We start from the raw sequence: 24,283 nt of genomic DNA, 5'->3' as shown, positions 1-24,283 counted from the left end.
GAACGGACAACTGAAGAATGGATAAAATTCTTGAAAATGAACCACCTGAAAGACCAGAGTCAAAGCTTAATGATTCTCCATTAAGAACACTTATGGAATTGAAACCTCACATTGCTGTTGAAAAAATTTTGCAAGAATTAAGAGTTAGTTCAGCAATAGTATCACACAACTTCTCAGCCATTGGCAAAGTTAAAAAGTTGATGAATATGCGTCGCACAAACTGAATGAAAAGCAGAAAAAGAAAAAAAAAATCATTTTGAAATCTTCAGTTTTTCACTTTTAAGAAATAAAAGAGGACCATTTTTGAACAGAATTATCACCTGTGATAAAAAATGGATACTTGATTACAATAGGCGTAATTCTACACAATTGTTAGATGCAGGTGAAAGTTCAGAAAGTTACTTTTAGCTACAACCTAAAAAGGTAATTATTACTGTTTGGTGATCAGAATAATCCGTTATAAATTTAACCTTATGCATCAAAAATTAAATGCAGCCGGCAATGGTCAAACAAAAAGGACCCATTTGCTTCATAATAATGGATGATCATATGTTTCATTGATCAATGCGAATAAGTTGGCTGAATTAACATATGAGGTTCTTCACATCCACCGGAAATATCATCAACTGATAATCACTTTATTAAGCATTTGAGCAATTTTCTCCATGATAAAACGTTCAGTAATCTAGAGCAGATAAAAAATGATCCCAATCTTTTATTGACATCAGAGAGCTAAATTTTTATGAAAGTGGTATACAAAAGCTAGTAACACATTGGCGAAAATGTGTTGATTGTGGTTGTTTTTACTTTGATTAATTAAACAGTTTATAAAAAAAGTTATTTAAATTTACAATAAAAAATCCGACATTTCATATGTAACAACTTAATACTTATGTTTTATTCTCTCTGATTTTCTTCTATGCATGCTATCAGCTATACTTCATTCAATAATTTTACCAGATTCTCTAAAACATTCTATTAGTTAGAAAACATTGACTTAGTTCTGACATACTTAATGAATTTTTTTTTAAATCTTTATAAATTCTGAGTATAAATTTGTTGTTTGTCTAAAATGAATCAATAATAATAATATGATTCGATATTGTTACAAGGATTTATATAATGAAATAAACTTTTTTTACTTGGTTTTGATGAAAAAAAAGTAGTTTAAGTTGAAATTTCTGTGAAATAAAATTCTAAGTTACTAATGGAATGTTTTGGAGAAGAAGATGAGGATCTGTGTTTTTGTCATTTATTTGAACATAGATTTTTAAGACATTATTGTATAACTGTTTACTTCCATTATCAACTTATTTCTGATTCTTTTAACAAAATGATGTATCAGAAATTTGTGATTTGCCTGGCATTAATGATATATTGGAGAATCTGTGACACATTTACTTGACATCATGAATTAAAACATTTTTTATACAACATGCTTTTTATATAAATACATTTTATCCTGTTCTTGAAGTTATTCCTTCAGTTTTGTATATCATCATTGTAGCAATTTGTAAAATATGTTGATACTTTTGATAAATGTTTATTTTAACAATTCTTATTTTGTAAACAATAAATGCTTACATATTATTTTCCAGGTTCGTAAGCAGTTACTTAAAGAAGATGCTACTCGCCACTTATTGATGTGTTTTCTTTGGGTTTTAAAGAATGTGGATAAAAAGCTTTTAAGGGCTTGGTGGGCTGAATGGAAACCTCGACGGTTGCATCAGCTTTTAGAAATTATGTATATCTGTATTTCATGCTTTGATTATAAAGTGAGTATTTCTTATACATTTTGTTTTATTCTGATTTAATACATAATAATATTGGACTGAAATAACTGTTGTGGAACAGGGTAAAAAAAGTCTTGTGAGAGGTAGTCAGCAGCAAATACAGCAGAAGACCTCAGATTTGAAATCCAGGTTGGAAGATGCTATATTAGGGCATACAAGTGCTAGAAGTGAAATGATGAAACGTAAAGGTAATAATGATAATTATGAATTAGTTCTATTGTCTACAACTTGTAAAACATTAGAATGAAGTTGTTTCTAAATTTGTTAGCTGATGTCTTTGTGTATTCATTTGATAATTCACTTTTACTGTTAGAATTTTACTATCTTGTATTAAATAGGAATTAATTTCTGATAACTTTATTTGAAATTTAAATAAAAACATACTGTTTAATGTTGCATTTATTAAGAATTTTCGTTCATATAAGTAATTGCTGCAATTTTTACTTTTACATTAGAATTTCAGAAATTGCAAGCTTTGTTTTTTTACATATGACTTCATCTATATTAACATGTAATTTTATAATTATTATTATTCAAACAGCATTGTTTAGTTAAAAATATTTCTGCAAAAGAATAAGTTCTTTTTTTATCCACTTGAATTCACTTCACTTCCACTTGAATTCACTAGTGTATGAAATTACATATTTAAATAGGAATTCAGGTAGGATCACTAAAACAGTTCACTATAAGTGAGTGTTTTCTGTAGCCCAGATTTATTATTACAGGGTACAACTAGAGCTGTATAAAAAAAAGATGAAAAGAAAAGATTTAAAGTGACCTCTTTATACTTCAAAGCTATGCCAATACCGATAAAATAGAACCAACTATATTGTAGTATTACAAATGACACTATCTTATAACCAATCAGCAAGAACAAAATAAAATTTGTGGAAAATCCCTGGGGATTTTGAGCTTTATTTGGAATGCACAAAAACTGCATATAAAATTGCCCAAAACTTTTCACATTTTTAAGATATTCAATTAAGACCTTTTTATTAGTTGCCAAATACCAAATTATAAGAAAAAAAATTAAATTTTTTTAGCTCATGTGCTATACAAACAAGCCATTTTAAATACTCATATCTTGCATAGTTTTAAGTGAACTTTTTTCAACTTTTAAAACAAAATTTTTGTATTTAATTTTAAATTGCTCCAAAATTTTTGTTCAATTTCACTGAATGTTTTTAAAGTTATAGCAAAAAAGGTGAGAATTAATTTTATTTTTTTCATTTTTATTTATTATTATTTTTTTTTTAGTAAAAATGCCTATATTTATATAACTTCTCAAGCTAGAATTGCGAAATTTTATGCAGTTGTTGCAAATAACAATTAAAGTAATCGATACAAGTTACAAGCTTATTGCTTGATTTTCTGGCACAAGGTGCTTAAACATACTAGTTTTCTGTTGTAACTTATTGTCGACCCCTCAAACATCTGAAAGCTTTAAATCTTGCTGCTAAGTTTGCAAAATTACATGAACTAAACAATTTTCAGGTTACAAATAATCCTCTGAGTATTTCTTGAGAAATTTAATAAAATGTCAAAAAGTGAAAGTGTCTCCTTCATTATTGTAGTGTAGTGTAAAATTTGCTTTTTATAAAAATAAATAAATTATTAATCTTTTTTGATATTTTACTTTAATGAGTTCTACAACATATATGATTTTTTTCTAATATGTGGAATTTTTTTAAATCAGAATTATGAGTCTGAACTAAAATTCTATTGATACGAAGTTCACTGTACATTGCATTGTTATTTAGTAAGATCTAATAGTTATGTCATTACCTGTATATTCACACGTGGATCCCTAAATCTTAATTAGTTAATCTAAATTAATTTAAATAATATGAAAACCACAAATCTACAAATTATAATTAATTTTAATCCTGATTATCTGATTACACATCTTGATTATTACAAAAAACTTAATTAAACCCTAACACTCACAATGCTACAAAATTAAAGTATAAATAAAGCCAACATACCCTTGCACCTTTCTCCCTCACATCAGCGTCCTTCCTTCAGACTGCTCAGCTTCCAACTACCGAACGGCTCTTCAAGATTCTTCACCCTTTCAGGGCAACATCTCAAAGTCTTTCTGATTGGTTGATGAAGAAGGGGCTGCCCTATTGGCACCTAATCGCTCAGTTGGTGAAGTCGCCGTAACACTATCAAATAAGAACAACTGGTGCAAATCTTAGCTAGAACAGAATTGGGGCTTTGAGTGATAGTTCTAAAATTACATTAGTATATTTAAAAAAAAAAATCTGACTGGCTTCAGATTAGGCAAAAATCGGATTTTAAAACTCTTCTTTATCAAAAATAAAAAATAGTAGTTTTCAGTAAATACAATGTTATGAAATGCAATGTAATGATAGCAAAATGTTGAAAACAGAATCATTATTAATAAAAGGAAATCTATTTCCAATGTTGCAATTTTTAATTGTGTATTTTTATTTATTTTATTTTTTCAAGTCATTTTAAATATAAATAAAGAATATTTTTTATTTTAAGTTCTTAATTTTTAAATCTAATTTTTATATCGGTTGATACTTTATGTAATATAAAAATGATATAAATCTTAACTATAGTTTAATATTTGGTGATCTAGCAAATGTTTGTATCTGTATTAAATTGTCATTGTAACTGTGAAAGTTGAGTGCTTGTAAGTTCCAAGGAAAATTAAAAATGTTTAAATATTTTTTTTTGAAATCAGCTAAGCAATAAATAAAAGCTACACAGTTTCGTCGAAAATATAGATTTCTATGCAATTTTTATTGACTTTGAATGCACTGTGGTTATATTTCATTGTGTTTTGCCTTTTATATGAATAAGGAGAATTTTTCCTTTTTTAGATCGAAATCCTCCTTCTCCATCACCTACTGTTGGAGATAAATTGAGATGGAGGAAAGATCAGATGATCTGGAAATCTACTGATAGTGCAGAAAGGTAAATGTTTAAATTCTATACATTTTTATACAATGAACATGCAATACATCTAAATAATACAATTCTATACAATATATTGTATACATTAATATTCAGAATTATGCAATGGTAAACATTTATTTTATCTTGATTCAATTAATTTTTTAATTCATCTAATGGGAACAGAAAAATAATATTTTCAAATCTGTCACAATTGTACAAATTAATCCTTCATTAAAAAAGTTAAATGTTAAAAAATGTCTCCTTTTAAAAACTATAAAGCTTTATGGCTAAATTTAATAAAAATTTTAATATTACTTAAAATTTTAATTCCTATGTATGCACATGAAAATTTAAAATATTTATCATACTTAGATGCCCTCTCATAACTTTATCTTCCGTTGGGCAATGTGTTGATGCATGACTTATAGCTTACAATGTTTTTATTTTGCACACATTTTAATACACATATTCTTTAATTAGTATAGAACAAAGTAGTTGAATTTTATATGAAATTCTGTTGTAAAGAAAAAAAAGCAGAGAACCATATGAATGTTACAGCTAATGAGAACTGGAGCAATAAAAATGCTTGCAAATAAAGTAATGCATGGGAAAAAGATGCCCTTTACCTACTCAAATCAACTGCTTAATTTTTAAATTTGTTTTGTATTTTGATGAAAAGGAGTCTGATATATATTTTGGAAAATTTTATTTTTAAATGCAACCAAAATGTTAAAATAAAATAAATATTTAAAGAAATAATGTTATTGATTAGACTTTAACTGACTGAACATTTGGAATACTTAAAGACAGCTTTTCACTTGTTATTTTTCCTTCCAAAGAGAAAGCTTTGTATCAAGGAGGAAACTTTCACACATGGAAAAAGATCAGTAGAGCAATATACTTTTATGGTGTATATTTTCTATTCCTTCTTGTATTTTCTATATACTATACGTATCTCAGTTTAATAGGACAAATAATTAATAAAGTAACAAGTTTAGAGGATTTAAATTTTAAGGGAATACTCTTGGTTTCAGCCAACTGTATTTGAATATGTAAATTATTCGATTATAGGAGGAATGCATTAGTCACTCTAGAATGCTATGTTTTTATGAAATTTTATTTTTAAATGGCATGTAATGCATAGTATAATGCTTTAAGTGAGGAAATAAAGTAATTTGAATGATCAATAAACAGCTACAAATAAAATTGTTAGTATTATATAAAAAGAAGCATTTGAATTTATATAAAAATAAATTAATGTTAATGAAAAGTATACATAGTATAAGTAAGGTACTATAATAATATTAATTTACTTCTGGAGAAATCTATGATTGGTGACTGTTTTGATACACATTTAATTGACATAGCTGTCAACTCTACTGGATTTTCCAGTAGACTACTAGATTTTGTCAGTTTCTCCTGGTCTACTGCTTTAGTTAAAATTCTCCTGGTTTTTATATATTTTAGAAAATTCCCTAAAATTGAGTGTGTTTCCTAAGAAAATCCCTATTGAAATAGTATTTTTGTATCAATTATTGCTTGCTGGTTTGAATATCTAAATAAGTATTACTAATACACAATGAAGCAAACCTCATTCATAGAAATCAGTTCAAAACTGTTTTTGTTCTAAAATGTTCAGTTTATTTTAATTCAGAACTTTTTTTTAAAATTAATTAAAAAATCTTTTAACTATGTTTGATGAATTAAATGCCTATTAATATTCAAAATTATGATAATACATAACATTTCAAGTATGTTTAATGTTAATNGTTCAGTTTATTTTAATTCAGAACTTTTTTTTAAAATTAATTAAAAAATCTTTTAACTATGTTTGATGAATTAAATGCCTATTAATATTCAAAATTATAATACATAAAATTTCAAGTATGTTTAATGTTAATGATAGCTAGAAAATATTGCAGTTTTTCTATTTTGATGACTATAAAAATCTGAAGTTCACTATGTGCAAAATATTTAGTACATTATGCAACAATTATCATAAAATTTATATTTCGTAAAATCTACTGGATTTCTTCTATCCATGTTGGCAGCTTTTAATTGAACATTCTCTACTTCTTACTTTCCCTCAATCAATCAAACAATATTTTCCCCTCAATGTAACATTTTCATATAAAATATTTTAGTTCTACAAAATTTTGTATGGATTAGTGGGAAATTTGATTATTTGATATGCAATTAAGTGTGGTTCACTATATTATATATTTTTATTACAGACCTAAAGTGGAAATTGAAACTGCTGCTCTAGTGCAAGGTAGTCTAGCAGCTGAAGTGAACATGATAGTTCTGGATACTCTTGAACTTATTGTGCAGGTAATTTGGACTAGAATTTAAATTATTATTATTTTCCTTCAATTTCTTATATTTTCTGTTGTGAGAGAATTTTTTTCAATGTTATTGTATTAGTTTTCACTTTAATTGTAATTTTTTTTGTAGGTTGCTTGCCATACAGACTCATTGCAGGTAGTCCTTAGCACAGTTTTAAAGGTTCTACTCCATGCTTTGGGATGCAATCAGAGTACAGCAGTATTACAAAATATGTTTGCAACTCAAAGATCTTTAGTCTATAAAGTAAGTTTCTTCTTAATAAAATAGGTTTTTAACTTTTTCGTAATTAACGGTTATATTTGTGTTTTTTATAAGCATGAGTTTGGTTTTTAACTTTTATACTTTTTTAAAAGATACTTATCAAATAAGAAACTTATATTTTGTTCAAAGAAACTTATTCAATTTTTTGTTATTGAGTACAGATAGGGATACTGATTTCTATTGTATTTATGATTTAATATAATTATACTCGGTGTTCAACCACTACTTATTGCCATTTTAATAACCTTTGATAATTTGCATTTTATTAAATCCTTTACTGAAAATTGCAGGTTTTTCAAAACATTTTAATATTTTTATTAGACTATTAATATTTCTTACAACAATTACATTTTAATAAAAAAATTTTTTTTCCTTTTTTTTAAAATTTTATGTGTGATATAGTTGATCTAATTTTTTATTCATTGTTTATTTGCAATTTCAGTTTCCAGAGCTTTTATTTGAAGAAGAAACTGAACAATGTGCTGATCTTTGCCTACGATTATTGAGGCATTGCAGCTCTTGCATTAGCAATGTTAGATCCCAAGCTTCTGCTTCCCTTTATCTTTTGATGAGACAGAACTTTGAAATAGGCAATGTAAGTAGCTTTTTTATTCATTTATTGCATGCGAAGTGATTTTTGCAAATTTTTTAATATATTTTTATATATTTTCTAGCTCATATCTGTTCCAAAAATAGTCAATTTCTATGTTCATTTTGTTCTAATTATTTATTTTTAAGTAATTTTAGTGAAAAATTTATTGAAGAATTTTTTTAATATCAATAGTTTTAATTTGTTATAATGTAATCAGTTTTTAGCATAAATAGCTTTAATCTGATTCAGTATTTTTAACATGGTATTTTTAACTATGGTAAACTCAAATTTTACTAATTTTCTTCAGATGCAATCATAATTTGCAATCATTCTACTAGTAATCTTCATTGAACAATTCTCTCCTTCTTTCTCTAACGAAAATAGATGTATTTTCACTTATTTTGGCTAGTTTAAAAAAAAAAAAAAAACACTTTTAGTTTAATAAATAACTTTGCTTTTTCAATTAAATATTAGTAACATTTTTGATAAAGAAGTTGAAGCTATGTTTGTTTGAATACTTTGTTTGGTTGTGAATATTGTACTAAAGCTTCACCAACAGGCTGTTACTGGCAGTCTGAGATTCATCCTCAAAGATGATTTTTAAACAATAATGGTGCATTAGCCCAGTATTTTTCCATAATTTAGCTTGGAGTACAGATAATGGTAATAATCACTGGGCATCTGCACAATGCTTTCCAACTGTGTACCCTAATGTAATGCAAAAGGCACAGCATTAGTGTGGATTCTAAACCACTAAAAGAGCAAGCATTTAGCACTGAGAATCAAGCCTCAATGTAAGCCATGGTAAGTGAGGACTTTATTGACCACACCCACTGGATGGCTTATTTAGATGCATTTTGAATGATTAAAAATCTTACTTAATGAAAATTTTCTTTTTTAGTTTAAAACTAGTCATATTTTATATTATTTATGAATACATTAGTTTTGTTATTGTTTTTAGAACTTTGCTCGAGTGAAGATGCAAGTGACTATGTCTCTTAGTTCCCTGGTTGGAACTAATAGAAATTTCAATGAAGAGTATTTGAGGCATTCACTAAAAACTATTCTAGTGTATGCAGAGGAAGATACTGAACTGCAGGTTACTACATTCCCTGAACAGGTATCTGCTACCATTAATTCTTCACTTATTTTTCTTAACTGCAATTTAATTAAAGATTCCATTTTTTAAGATAACTAATTTTGGTTGATTAGTTATTATGTTCTCTTTAGTAGTGTTGCAGAATAAAATTTGATTCTCTCAGAATGCAATTCACTAGGAATATATATATAGGAAGAGACTAAATAGAAATTCTAAAAACCGATTAAATTCTATAAATCGAATATATATTTGAAAATTTTCACATGACCAAATACTCAAGATGTTTGGTAATGACTACCCTTAATATGTACTTTCAGAATGCCTTTAAACAATTAAGTGAAAGAAATTTATATATTTAGGGTCTCAAATTAATCTTTAAACCAGGATGATTTCCAAACGCAATTGAAAGTCTAGGAATCATTACTGAAGAGTAAAGACTGCAAACATCAATTACGTTAGATTATCAGAGGAAACAAGGAAGAGTAGAACAGTAATTATTAAAACCATATTCAAGATTTATCATGAAATTGAGCAGTTTTTGTTTTCAATACCCTTATATGAGTAATGGTTTGTTACATTTCAATAAGCTTTTTTCCCTTGCTTAAATATATTTTTATTATCTCTAATGTGTATACTGTTTTTACTTCATTTGCAACAAGTATTCTAAAAAAGACATATACTCAATTTAAAGTCTTAGAATGGCATTACAGCTAGCAGAGAGGTACTAGAACGGCGTATCGGTGCGTTCTAGCGCCACTACACTCCTGCTCTTTAGGGAACTAATAATAAATCTTATTCGAACTAGGAGTTTCATTTTAGTTTTTTTAGTACCTCTAAAGTTATTGCCTTTAAAAGTGTATGATGAAATTGTACATATAAAAAAATTCTAGTGGTGCACAAGTGGGTGAAATAGGTCTTTAAAAATCAGATTTTTGTAATTTAAACTGAATTGATTTTTTAAATCAGTATATTTTACTTAAAATTAATTAATTTTAAGTTTTGGAATTTTTTTTCCATGTTTCTGTCATTTTACCAGGGAAAAACAGTTTTTAATATCTTAAGCTGACATCGGGATTCATCATCATATTATTTTTTGTTCCTTAAAAATTTAAACTTTAGTAATCATTATAATTATAAAAAACCCAGCCTTGCTGCAAATTCTTTGGAAACAAAATGTCTTAACTGCACCTATTCATTATAGTTTCCTTTTTAACAGAATAATAATTTTAACATAATTTAATAGTTTACTTTATATTTGGTAATAAAATTCATTAAATTTCACGAATGTACTCTTTACCCAAAAGATATGCTTAACATTTTAGTATGTCCATCAAACATTATTGTTTCCCTGAAACCTAATATAAAATATATTAATAAATCTTTTTATCTCTAAATTTTTTTCTTCCTTAGGTTCATGATTTAGTTTTTAATTTGCATATGATTTTATCTGATACTGTTAAAATGAAAGAATTTCAAGAGGATCCTGAGATGTTAATGGACTTAATGTATCGTATAGCAAAAGGATATCAAACCTCTCCTGACTTAAGGCTTACCTGGCTAGCAAATATGGCACAAAAACATACTGAAGTAAGTGGTTATCTTTGATAAATTTGAAATATTTCGCTTTAGAAGTAGAAGCAGTTCTGTTATTGTATTATTTTTAATGTTTGACCATTTATAAATTTTTTCCTTAAATTTTTCAAAAAAAATGAACTTTATAATGTGTTCTCATAGGAAATGTGCTTGTAAATTGGGTCAGAAGTTTTTCGATTGAAATTAGAATTTATTCACAATTTAAATGTGCATTAATAATTATGAACTGTGCTATCAAACTCTGCTTTCAAATGTTCAGTGTGTGCTAATCAAAATCAATAATTTTTAAAATAAATAACCAAATTTTCAAAAATTAATCTTCTGCAATAAAATTATAGGGATAATCCATTGTTTTATGCTTTATGCAGTCTTTTAAAATAATACAAGTAAATTTTTATTGAATCTTTGGAATCTTCTTTTAGTAAATATGATATAAAATGAATTAATTGTAATGCTAAAATTGTGACCATTTCTTAATTTTTTTTAAATTCAAAATTGTTTCGTATGCTTACTTTTAAAACTTGTCTATATAGCTTTTGAACATCTTCTAATATCTATAGGTTTGAGAAAAAAAATTGATGAAAGAAAATAAGTTTATAATTTGGAAAACAACAAAAGCAAGGATCATTAGTCTGATCAAAAGTATTCGTAATTTACGAAAATATTTTTAAATAGCTTTTATTTGATAAAATATCACAATCACAAATATGGTACTTGACATAGGCTAAATGGTGTTAAATATCACATTGATTGTACTTTTATACACTATTGTTTTACTTTGTAGAGTATAGCAGGAAATAAAGCACCCTTTGTTCATTGAATAGGTTTTGTTTGTTTAAATCTAATATACCTTTGAAAACATTGAGAGTTCTTTATTTAGGTGTCATGTTGATTTAGAAGTTTAGAATTTTGTAGCAAAATTTTGTTTAGAATTATGTAATGTGAATTTTTTCTCAAATGTTTGGTGGCATTTGGAGTACATTGATTTTGTTTTTTTTAAAACTTTTTTTCTTGTACCACTCAATTATTATTTCCTTACTCAGTTTTGAAAGTTCCCTTTTGAAACTGAAGCTATTTATCTATTCCAAACATGTAAAATTTCTTAATGAAGTTAAATTTCAATAAATGATTCTTTAAAAAAGATTTTTACTTCTTAAAAATTTTTTAATTGTAATTTTTAGTAGCTGCTTCATTTTAATATTCATGAAACTTAACTATTCATTTAATTGTTTTGCAAACAGAGATTGAATCATGTTGAAGCTGCTCATTGCCTTGTCCATTCAGCTGCACTTGTTGCAGAATATTTATACATGCTGGAAGACCGATCATTTCTACCTGTTGGTTGTGTGACATTTGAAGTAAGTAGAGGTTTGTTTCTAACTAGTATTTTGTTCTCTATTAATATTGTGTTTAAACTAAATCATTTTAAATTTTGGTAGCTTTATTAATATTTAGGCAAATTTTTTGATGTTTTAATACATTCATATATATAGTCAAACCTTAATCCATCATTGTGCACCTTTCATTTACCCGTATGTGTCATCTTGTTTCAACCATCACGGGATGTCATTCTTATAATGTTACTGCTACTCATTTAGATTTTTTTTAAACTAGAGGATTCTTAAGTCTGACATTCAGATAGTCTGACATTTAGATATTTTGCTAACAATTAAAAAGTTATTAGTTTTGAGAAGAAACCTAGTAACTTCTGATGCTAGTGATGAAAAAAAACCGAAGATTTGTTGCAGTACGGGGACAATGTCTGAAGCATTATATTTGTTTATGCATCATTTGAGGAAAATGTTGAAACTTGTGGTATTTTTGTTTCATAAAATGATTGTAGAGATATCGATCAAGGTGGCAAAATGAAACCACAACCAGTACAGACATTTGTGGAAAACCTCAAAGCCTTTAAAATGAAGAAAACCTTCTGTAATCACACAAATTAACAAAAAATGAAAAGTACTCTACAACAAATGTGGAAAATTTAGTTTTTGCACTGAGGGGAAAAGAAAGTGTTTAAAACAAAAATTTCAAATATTTTCTTTGGATAGTGTATTTATTCATTTATCTTTTTCATCACAAGTATTTTTGTAGAAAAAAAAACTTAATTTTTCCAGTTAAAATGTTTATACTTATTGTACTTTTATTAACTTTCAAGTCCAATTCTTATTCATTTATTTTCAACAAATTTTTTGATATTTTATGTTGAACCACCTTCTACATCTTCTTGTACATATCATTCAAAACTAATGGACCCAATCGATCAAGATTTTACTGTATATATATATATATATATTATGTAATGTTAAAACAATTATATATTAAATATAATTCTTACATAGAGCATTTATCCAACGCGCAAACGTTTAAAAACCTTTCCCACATGAAAGTAATAATATTGATCTAATTATCTCAAAAAATGTGATGATGTGGCTTTAGTAGCTTGGGAAATTGATCAGTCCCACGCTACTGAGACCTATTAACATTTAAATATATTGTCCAGAAAGATATAAAAACCCTCTTTCCAAGGTCAAATGTGCTATTCTATACCTATCCACCAGCATGTAAGGTTGTCATTCTGGGGCTCTGGCCCTTACTTTAATAAAATTATATTATGNCGAAATCTCGCATTGTATTTAAATGGCCCAGAGCAAAAGGTTTAAACTCATGTCGAGTCCATTTTTGAATTGCCCCCCTTTACAATCAAATTCCCCCCCCCCCGGTGGGGCGTGGGCCCCACGTTGGGAAACACTGGTGTGGAACTTGAATAGTTGTTTTCTTCCTTTTTTTTAATAAGTGGATGGTGAAATTTTTTTTTATAAAATTAGCTTTTTATAAACGAGTTTAATAAACAAGTTAAATCTGAACAATAAATGAGTTTTATATATAGATATATATATATATATATATAAACATATTGGATTGCATATTGCATCTATAGTTTGCCTTCTGTCAAAATATTTTATTCTTAAATAACTATATTTAAGAATAAGGTGCTGATTTGAATCATATGTTTGATTGTCATTGCAGATGAGTTAAAGTAACTAATAAGGCATTATATTCATTTATCTATATATTGTTAAGCATCTAAGTGTATATAAAACAAAATAACATCCATTTGTATACATCATTATAAATTCATAATCTGTTGCCAGTAATTTTTTACATTTAAGCATATATTTAGATTATATAAGTAAATAACTTGATTGCAGAGCAGTCATACTTTCATTTTTCCCCTTTAGAAAATTTCCCCTAATGTCTTAGAAGAGAGTGCTGTTTCTGATGATGTTGTCTCTCCTGATGAAGAGGGTATTTGCACTGGAAAGTATTTCACTGAAAATGGCTTGATTGGTCTATTAGAAGGAGCTGCAAATTCCTTCTCATTGGTAACATTATATTAAATATAACAATTGATAATTATGAGCATTTAGATATGTAAGAACTATTTTTTTCTTTTTTTTTGTTTTGTTTTGTTCATTCATCTTAATATCTAAGCAAACTTAATAGGTATGAGAAATACGGTAAAATTAGCATTTAAAGTTTAAGTATTTTTGTAAAATATGATAAATATTTTGAAAATTATGATTTCTACAAAAGTTTTGTGATATAAAAATGTTCCCAATATAAAAAATATTATATATAAAAAAAATTGTTGATTATATGGTCTCAATATTATCTCAAAATTGCTTATAATATATCTATACCTGAACCTTCTCTCTTGTCTCTCCTATAAATTTACATAGACTTTGTTCTATTTTACCATAACTTAATTCAGTTCCAGTCAAAGACAAAATTAAAAAATTGAAAGTTATATAAGGGTCACAAAACCTATCAGTTTTTGAATCATTGCTGAAGAAAGTATTTTTTTCATACTAAAATTTTATTCAAAGTAATTACGAGGCAGTTTCTGAGTAACGTTCTCTAATAAATTTTAATCAAATACAAAATTAGACTTTTAATGCAAAATTTATAAGCAATTTTACAGCACTAGTAAATTAAAATTATTTTACAGTCCACAATATTGCTATGATTTGTATATTTACTAGAAAGTAATTAAAGATTTGTTTGTTTTTCTTTTCAAAAATGACAAATGCAAGATTAGATCCTTCATTTATTTAAGGCTTGTGTTAGCAAAATTATTATTTAATTATTATTACAAGCAAAGGCACTATTGTAATGCAAACAAATTATTTTGTGTGAGCAGTCTTCGAATAATCTGAACGCTTTGAAAATATCAATTCTTCAATTCTCTTAATATCTCAGAGTTTTGTTGCACAGCTTAAATCTAACTATTTAGAGGCAGAAAGCTCTAAACGTTATTCTTTAGGCAAAGTAGAGATTTTTTTTGTTGAAAGCTCTTATTTTAGTCTTACTTTATTTGACAATATTAATTTATTTGGCCAAGCTTTTAAATTTCACAGTTCCTAGTGAATGAATGAACTAAGTGAAAATTAAGTGCTTTTGGAAGGGAAGAGGGTTCCAAGTGCATTTAGCAGTGTTCATTCATTAAGTAAACTAAGAAAACCTCTTTTTAACAGAACATTAAAAGTCCAAGCGAATAAATGCTTTAATGAGGACAGTTTAAATTAATGTTATGGACTCATAAATTATGTGAAATGGTAGCTTGTATACAGGAACTAAAGGTAAGGCATAATCTTTATTACCGGGACTAGGATGTTGATGATGTAAAAATTCTTATAAAATGACTTTAAAAAATTCAAAAAGTGCCTCTAAAAATCATTAAAATATTACCTTAATAAAAAATAATGCCCTTAAAGTTTTTTAAATTTTTTTAATAGTTTTTTAAAAAATTTAATTTTGTATATATATATGATGATATTAGTACCTGATGAAGAAAAATGATAGATAATAATACAATGATAAAGAATTGTATTGTATTGTCAAATATTTTTTGTTATTTTTAAAAGTGAAAGATTGCCTACCTTCCAAAAGCAGATTCATATATCTTAAATATTCAACATCAACATTTAGATAAGGATGTTTAAAACGACAAAATTCAATGCAAAATTATTTACATTAAATGAAAAAAAAAGAAAGATTTATCATCAATTATTCTAACTCTGCTATTTAGCAATTTAAATGCATAAGTATTAAAGCTTCAATTCAGTTGCAAAATAGCTTTGAATTATTATTTATTTAATTCTGAAATTACAATTTGTTAACGTAATTTATTATATGTATTACTTTCCAGGGTGGAATGTATGAAAATGTGAATGAAGTTTATAAAATCTTGATTCCCATCGCAGAAGCACACAATGATTACAAAAGTTTAGCTGTCATTCATAGCAAATTGCACGATTCTTTTCTAAAAATTGATCAACAAGTATGTACATAAATTTCTAATTCATTGATATTCTTTCATATCCTTTCATGCTAATTTTTTACATTTTTTCCCCAAAATTCTGTTTATAGGTCGGCAAAAGAGTATTTGGTACTTATTTTCGTGTGGGATTCTATGGTAGCAAATTTGGAGACTTGGATTGTGAAGAATTCATTTATAAAGAACCTTATTTAACTAAGTTACCTGAAATTTCCCATCGGCTTGAAGTTTGTAGCTATTGTCAATTTTTAAATATATTTTTGTAAGCATTACTGTAGTCATAGATAAATTATTTATAATATTGTGACGGATTTTATTGCATTTTCAGAACTTCTATGTTGAAAGATTTGGTTCTGAACATGTTGAAGTCATCAAAGATTCAAATGCTGTCGATGGTTCTAAGCTAAACCCTGAAAAGGTATTATTTTATGGTATAAAATCATTTTTCTATTCAAAATGTTACAAACTGGTGTATTTTTATTTTTTTTTAAATTTCAGTTCCAAAGTAACTTTTATTAGTCAACACTTTGCTACATTTTATCCTGTAGATACCAGGCATTAAGTGTGTTCTGTATTTTTCTTTAATTAACTATCATTAATAGGAATTTTTATTGTATTTTCTCAAAAGTAAAATTTACTTGTTTATAACTTTGTTTAAATGGCAAAAATATAAATTTAATACCCTTTTGTTAAATAAAATGTGAAGATTAGTACTAATTCAATAAACTTTTGAACATATAGAAGTATTCAATCTTAATAAAACTTTTTTTTAATATCTAGTTTTCGTTTTTATTCTGTATTTTTAAAAGTATAGTGCAAAAGGCTCATAATATTTTGTAGTTTTATCTGTAACAGAATCTAAAGTTTTTTTTTTATTTATGCATTTTAAAAATTAAATTTTAATTTTATAATTGTTTTAATTAAAATTTATATCAAAATCTCTAACTCTTAGTTGTAATTCCTTAGGTTGTTAAAGAAATTAATTGTTTTAACTATACTTTATAATTTTATTTCAGGCATACATCCAAATAACATATGTTGAACCTTATTTTGAAATGTTTCAACTGAGAGAACGCAATACACAATTTGACAGAAACTACAATATTAGTAAGTTTTATTACGGTTTCATACAGTTTGAAGACTGTTGAAATTTACATTAATGCTTTAAAACAAGTATTTTATTAAACCTTTTTAACAATTAAAAAGATGTTCCTGCAAATTATTATCTAAATTTAAAAGAAAAAGTTTTATATTAATTAACTGAAGTGTAGGATTTATGGTTAAACTATAATATTAAAAAAAATTCATAATTTCAGGATGCTTTATTTATGCTACTCCATTCACTCCAGATGGTCGAGCTCATGGGGAGCTACATGAACAATATAAACGAAAAACCATATTAACAACAGCTTATACATTCCCTTATGTAAAAACGCGTATTCAAGTAGTAGAGCGACAACAGGTAACTGTAGCGTATTCATTGTTTTCTTCAGATTGATTCCTTGAACAAGTTTCAACTTTAAATTACATAACATTTAAATGGTTTGTTTTTGTATGTAAAGTATTTGTTTCTTTCTTTTTTTGTTCTTACTCAGATATTATGACATAGAATTAATTTTTTTCTGCTAAATATTGATTAATGTTTTTAAGTCACTCTAAAGTTAGGTAATAACGTAGTAATTTATGCATACAGGTTATTCTATGATCACTACTTTTAATATATACTTTTAAACTCTATAATATAAAGGAAATCGTAAAGCAAATAATATTTAAGCAAATAGAAACAAGAAACCCTATGGAAAAATGGTTGATTAACGGAGGAGTTAATGGGAAATCATTACAAATACTTCCAACTCTCAACAAGCTATCCAAATGTTTTTTTTTAAAACCAACTTTCTCATTAATTAATCAATATTCCATTTGTTTCTTATATGTATTGATATTAAAATGATTTTTTACCCCGTGTTCAACAAGGGTTTGTAAAATATTTATTCAGGATGGATAACGGATAACAGAACACCTTATCTAACTACAAAAAAATATTTCCAACCATATTCCTACAATTAAATGAAGGTGATAATAAATGGATCAAAATATCTTTAGTAAAATAAAAAGTTGTGAAAATAAATAAAAATAAACATTAAAACCCTTGTTGAAAACTTTCTTAAAAAAGGCCACTAAGTCTTTAGTCTCAACTTTATGAATTCTAGGTCCTTTCTTTATTCTAAAAAGTATCTTTTGTGTTCGGAAATGGACAATGCTAACTTCATAGTATTGGCTATCCAAACATAAAGCCACAAATTAGATTTATGTCTTTCAAAGATTTTAATCTTCTTTTATTAACAATCAATTAAATATACACACTAGCCAAACTATAAGAAAAGCCTGAAAAAATCTTCTGTTTCGACGTTCTGATGCCTATTGTGGTTTCAAACCTTATAGTGACCATGAACCGCATTGCTGACTTTTTCTTTTTAATATTGTCTCAGTTTTACAGGGAACTAGAGCTTTAATTATATATTGTATCTCCATTTACAAGAATTTTGCAATTTTCTATTTTAATGCTGGTGAATTGTACTGGGCAATTTATGGCGATTTATGGTCACTTGACTGATTTAAAAAATAAGAATTTTTTAACTGGTGTTTTTTTTAAAATCATTTTGCAATCATGTATCTTATGTTGAGACAATCTTGTGTTTTAACTTATTATGCAGTGTTCATTTCACTATGAAGTTTTGGGTACATTTTTACTTTATTATATATAGATTGTACTCACTCCCATTGAAGTAGCCATTGAAGATATAATGAAAAAAACCCAAGAATTAAATGCAGCTACTAATCAAGAACCAGCTGATCCCAAAATTTTGCAAATGGTATTGCAAGGATGTATTGGTACAACAGTAAATCAGGTAATGTTTCTTTCTATAATTTTGCAGTGTTTGCTAATAAAGAGCCAGTTTAATTAATAATAAATAATAATCAACTCCAATTATATATTAAATAAAATAGTTGTTTATGTAATTTTAATTATTATTAGATCATGTAGTGATGTCAATTATTTTGTACCTTTTTTTCTATATTCTGCAAAGTAGAAAAAATAATCTCTATGAGAACCATATTTCATTCTGCAAATTTTTTTGATTTTATGACGATGATGTTTTAAAGTTTGTTTAATAAAATGAAATATTAAAAAATATATTGTGGTCTGAAATTCAGCAAAAGTACATCATATTAAAAATAATTTAATTTTCTTTATTAATTAGAAATAAAATAAATATAAATTTTTAAAATCAAAAATTTTGATTTTTAAAAATTCTTCGTTACATTAATTATTTCGAAAAAATGCTTATTATTTTTTAATTAATTTATAAATAATTTAAATTAATATTTTTTAAATTATGAATTTTTTAAAATTTATATTTTTTTGAAAAATAAGAATTTTTATTGTTGGTATTAGCAGACATAAAGGGTGAAATCATTGTTATTTATTACTGCTGTTATTACTAAATAAGCAAATTTTTATGAACTATTTATTATATTACTTATAAAGTAATTAAATATTATACCATTTACCTACAATTATTTTAGTTGTAAATGTAATTGGAAAAAAAATGACTTCTAAATATTGTTTTGATGCAGTTGTAAATATTTTTATAGGGTCCAATGGAAGTTGCTCATGTCTTTTTAATAGATTTGATTGATGGGAAAAAGTCTCCAACAGCTTTGCAACACAAGCTTCGTTTATGCTTCAAAGACTTTTTACTGAAGTAATGCAATTTCTTCTTATAAAATACTGCTACTTTATAAATTTTTATGTAATGAAATTCAAATTAAGTATTGGTTAGAAAGTTTTTTTGAAATTATTTTCAATTATTTACATTCTCAAGTATATCAAGAATTTAAATTATCAAATACATAAATTGAACATAAATTAATTTAGTAAAAAAATTGATCAAGTACATTAATATAGTATTTACAATAAATATTCGCAATTGTAACCACTACCAGTAATAGGAACTACAGCTGTTATTGGCTAGCAATGCAGCAATGAAAAAGTTACATCAGGGATGAGATTTTTCCGCTTTGTAACGGATTTCCGCCTTTTTCACTTCTGTCTCTTGAATTTCAGCCTTATTATCAAAAACTCCTATTTTCTAAAAGTTTCAGTTTTTTAAATAAATGTTTCGCCTTTTCTGAAAATTAAGTCGTTGAAATAAAATANTGGTTTATATTGACAGATATATATTCTTTTTTTTTAACGACATTGTATTAAACATGTTTATTTGCACCATTGTTCAGTTTTTAATTAACTAGTGAGTAATGTTGTGTGCTAGCAATATTGTATTTTAATTATTGTGTTTTTATTATTATCATAGGTGTAACGAAGCTTTAAGAAAAAATAGAACACTTATTGGTCCAGAGCAGAAAGATTATCAAAGAGAATTAGAGCGGAATTATCATAGAATTATGGAGAGACTAATGCCTATGATTAAATTATCTACATCAGCAGTTTGCAAGCTTAGCAGGTTAGTAACAATGTAACTGTTGAATTTTTTCACTTGTTATAAAGTAGCAGTTGGAATTATTGCATGAATAATTCTGATTTGAATCTATAATAAGCATGCGTCCGATATTTTTTTCAGGATAATGACTTTAAAACTAAATTTTCATTTTGCCCTTAAAAATTATAAAGTCTGGAAATTTTTTTTTGTTGATGAATTTTAAGTTGGTGGTTTTTTGTGCAGTGAAAAATAGAATGAGCAAATCATAATAAATAACACAATATATCTATTATAAGCTAATTGATAAATCCAGCATTTCGTAGTGTATGAATTTTGTATAAACTTTCAGTATTTTCTTCTGGTATGTCTGGTATTTGTCCTGGTAATGTCTGGTATTTTTTATGCTTATTGCATATAGCATTCTTGTCTTTAAGTTAATTTTTAAGTATGTGAAGAGTTCAATTAGACTGAATTTGCTTAGGTTAATTGTACTAAATTTTTAAAGGCTATTTACATTAAACCTTTATTATTGTACATTCATTGCAAACTGCTTGAAAAAACTCGAGACTAATTAAGCAATGAATGGTGCATTTTTAAATTAGCCTTAATGTAGTTGGGCTCTCTGCAATTAAGCCTAAAATGTGCCAGACTGATTATAAAGCACTAAACTGATCTTGTACAAGGTTCATACTGAAATAAAGAAAAAAAAAAGCAGAATTTCAAAGAAATTTTAACCTCTAAGTTATTGAAATTTTTATACAAGCGATTTATTATCCATTTATAGGTCACCAAAATTAAGAACATTTTAAGAATCTAGAGGGTCGTAAGGAAAATTAAAAATGGAAAATTAACCATTTAAAAAAAACCTGTAAGTCTGTAAGAAAAAAATAAGAATCAAAAATGAAACATTTCCTCTATTTAAGAGACTTAAAAACAATTTTGTTGTTAAAATAGTTTTGAAGCAGTATTTAACACAATTTTAAATAAGGTGTGCATTATTCATTTTTTTTTAATAAATTTTAAATTGTCTAATATAAAACCAAAGATATAATTCAGAAAGTTGCAAAACTTCATCAATGCTATAATCTACGCATTTAAAGATGTCTTATTCTATAGAAAATTTAAACCTTGTCAAAATAATTTATAAAATTAGAAAATATTCAAATTAATGGATATTAAATGTTTTATTTTCTTTAGGGAAAAACAATAAATTTATGCAAAATAAACTACGTTTGGTTAACAGTTTTGACCATTTAATTTAAGTTATAACCTGCAAAATATATCAAGATAAACTAATGAGCTTAAACTTTTTCTAGTCATTCTACATCATTTTATAGATTAAATTAATGCTATTTTTACATTGCTTTTAAAAGTGTCTGGCATGCATTGTTTAGTTGTCAAGTTTCTTATTAGTTTATTTTGTAATTAATTCACTGGCTTCTTAATTTTGTGATTTTTTTTAATTGCAGAGATCGTCATAACAGTGGTGAACGGGGTACTAGGAAGAAACAGTGATTTATGAGAAAGCAGAATGCAAAATGATTTTTTTTTTTCGTTTCAGAATTTGATTTTATGATTTTTTTTTTAAAACTAAAAATCTGAAACTAAGCAGGAAAATAATCCTTTAAAATAATTAGCACATCAACATATGTGTGTTAATTATTAAAGTATTTTATTGTTTCAGAAAGAAAAATTTGAAGAAATATTTGCACATAAAAAAAGTGACATTGTTTAAGTGCTGATATCAAACTTTTAAGCACACAATTTAAAATGTATGAAAACATTTATTAACGTTCTTTCATATTAGCAATTAACAAAGTATTTCCTTTGTATTGTTTTGATAAGTTTCCTGCAATTAAAAATATGATTGTTAAAATACAGCAAACATTATTAAATTTTATTTGTAATATTTTATGAATGTACTATAAGAAGCATACCACTGCTGCTTATTTGATATTTAATATTTAGCTGAACTATGACCAGTTAGCTAAATTTTTAATACTGCTCAAATTTTAAAATATAAAATATTGACTGTGTGATTTTAAAGTGTGGTATAATTTTATAAATAAGATGTTAATCGCAAATTTATTTTATTTTCTGTGTTATATATAAAAATGCTATTTGGTGTTCTCAAATTTTTATATTGTGTGTAAAATGCTTGTTAATTATTTTAAATTGTGTGTATTGTTTAGTTGTTCATTATTTCATAATAGTATTTAACTTATACAACTTTAAAGTCTCTTTACACCTTTGTTGATCAATTATCTCTAGAAAATCAACACACAAAAAAGCAGGAGTTATTATTTTTATTTCTTACATTTTTCATTATCATTATTTGTATATTTCTCAAAATTTCATTTTATAAAAATTTCATCATTTAAGGTTTAAGGTCACAATACTCTTTCTTTTCTTCTTCTAGTCATAAAATATAAGAAAACATTATTATTCCTTACATTATAAAAGCTCTAATTTTTACAATTCAAACAATTATCATGTTTTGTACATAAATCAAACCAGAAAAATCACTTTTCTTTTTTATTTTGAGGATTATTATATTATCTTGCAAAGTCCTTCATTATTTGTATATTTGTCGAATTTTAATTTTATCCAAAAAGTAATGAAAGGGTTCATTTTATTATATGTTATTTTCAATATGGAGGCTTATTTTAAAAATTGTTTTTATTTCTTATATACATGGATGGTTTATATTGACAGATCAAAGTTTGCATTAGCCAATTAAGGCTAAACTATATATTCAAAGATAATTGTCGTGACAAGAAATGTTGAAAGATGCCTTTAGCTTATTTTGATATAAATGATTAATGCCAGTTGTACTTTAAAATTTGTATTGAAAAAGTATTTGCAAAACTTTTTCATAAATGTATACTTATAAAATATACCTATAAAAGTATACTTGCGATAAAATCCAGATACAGAGGCTTTTAAATGAAATTAATTGCAATAAAATTTTATGTCTATTTTTTTTTAATCATAAGTAAAAATATTTATTTCATTCAAAAAATAATATTTATTTCTATATCTTGGGTATACATGCTTATTAAACTATTTGAAGTTTTAAATTTTTTATACCATTGGCCTTGTGAAGCAACAATTTGAATATATTATTTGTATGAAAAATAAAGTATATGATGTGGTAGTATTAGAATTAAGCTTCTGCTGTGGCTTGAAAAAAGTTTATTCAGTTTTTGCATGATTGTTTTTAACTTTATTCTCTTATTCTTCATTTATATATTTTTTTTTCTGTGTAAGTTCTGTATATGTTCATATATATATATATATATATATATATATATGTNGAAAGAGATTGGAATTTGTATTGATATATATATATATAGTAATTGAATATAGTAATATAGAGTAATTAATGAGTTTTGATTTTACTATGCATATTACATCTGAGCTTATTTATCATTTTCTCTTGTAAAAACAGCTTAATTATTTGTTTAAAGAACTCTTATTTTTCTGATGTTTTTATTGTTTAATAGTATGTTGTTCCTCTTATTGTGAAGTTTAGCTTTTTTAAAATTTAGAGAAGTTAATCATTGAATAATCTATATTTTTAAACCAACAAATATTTGACATATTTGAAATTAAAATAGACAAAGTTTATTTATTTGATTTACTTTTGTTAAATAAATATATTTCTAGACATATATGTACAGTCGAATTTGCTTATGTAAGAAAGAACGGAGTGTAGCAATTCTCTCATTAAATCATGGTCCTTAATTAACCAGAGTCTGGGCAAAGTTGTCAAAAATAAAAGCTTTTATGAACAATGGTCTACAAGAAAATGCTTAAAAA

General features: G+C 25.8%; 1 protein-coding gene across 1 annotated transcript in view; it reads left to right on the top strand.

The window, feature by feature from the left end:
• LOC107456633 (dedicator of cytokinesis) overlaps positions 1-23,099 on the top strand; it is a 50,758-nt gene extending 27,659 nt beyond the window's left edge. Inside the window, exons 26-44 of the mRNA XM_043044367.2 lie at positions 1,599-1,775; positions 1,855-1,981; positions 4,649-4,742; positions 6,959-7,055; positions 7,179-7,313; positions 7,774-7,926; positions 8,885-9,043; positions 10,433-10,609; positions 11,857-11,973; positions 13,861-14,004; positions 15,831-15,962; positions 16,052-16,186; positions 16,288-16,377; positions 16,976-17,066; positions 17,276-17,421; positions 18,725-18,868; positions 19,617-19,726; positions 20,336-20,485; positions 21,931-23,099. Coding sequence (XP_042900301.1) covers positions 1,599-1,775; positions 1,855-1,981; positions 4,649-4,742; positions 6,959-7,055; positions 7,179-7,313; positions 7,774-7,926; positions 8,885-9,043; positions 10,433-10,609; positions 11,857-11,973; positions 13,861-14,004; positions 15,831-15,962; positions 16,052-16,186; positions 16,288-16,377; positions 16,976-17,066; positions 17,276-17,421; positions 18,725-18,868; positions 19,617-19,726; positions 20,336-20,485; positions 21,931-21,976 — 2,424 coding nt within the window. The 3' untranslated portion in view covers positions 21,977-23,099. The remainder of the gene's footprint in view (positions 1-1,598; positions 1,776-1,854; positions 1,982-4,648; positions 4,743-6,958; positions 7,056-7,178; positions 7,314-7,773; positions 7,927-8,884; positions 9,044-10,432; positions 10,610-11,856; positions 11,974-13,860; positions 14,005-15,830; positions 15,963-16,051; positions 16,187-16,287; positions 16,378-16,975; positions 17,067-17,275; positions 17,422-18,724; positions 18,869-19,616; positions 19,727-20,335; positions 20,486-21,930) is intronic.
• The last annotated feature ends 1,184 nt before the right edge of the window (positions 23,100-24,283 follow it).

The sequence above is a fragment of the Parasteatoda tepidariorum genome, chromosome 5 (genome assembly GCF_043381705.1).
Source record: "Parasteatoda tepidariorum isolate YZ-2023 chromosome 5, CAS_Ptep_4.0, whole genome shotgun sequence".
In the NCBI taxonomy this organism is placed as follows: domain Eukaryota; kingdom Metazoa; phylum Arthropoda; class Arachnida; order Araneae; family Theridiidae; genus Parasteatoda; species Parasteatoda tepidariorum.
This window is presented reverse-complemented; position numbering and strand designations above follow the sequence as displayed.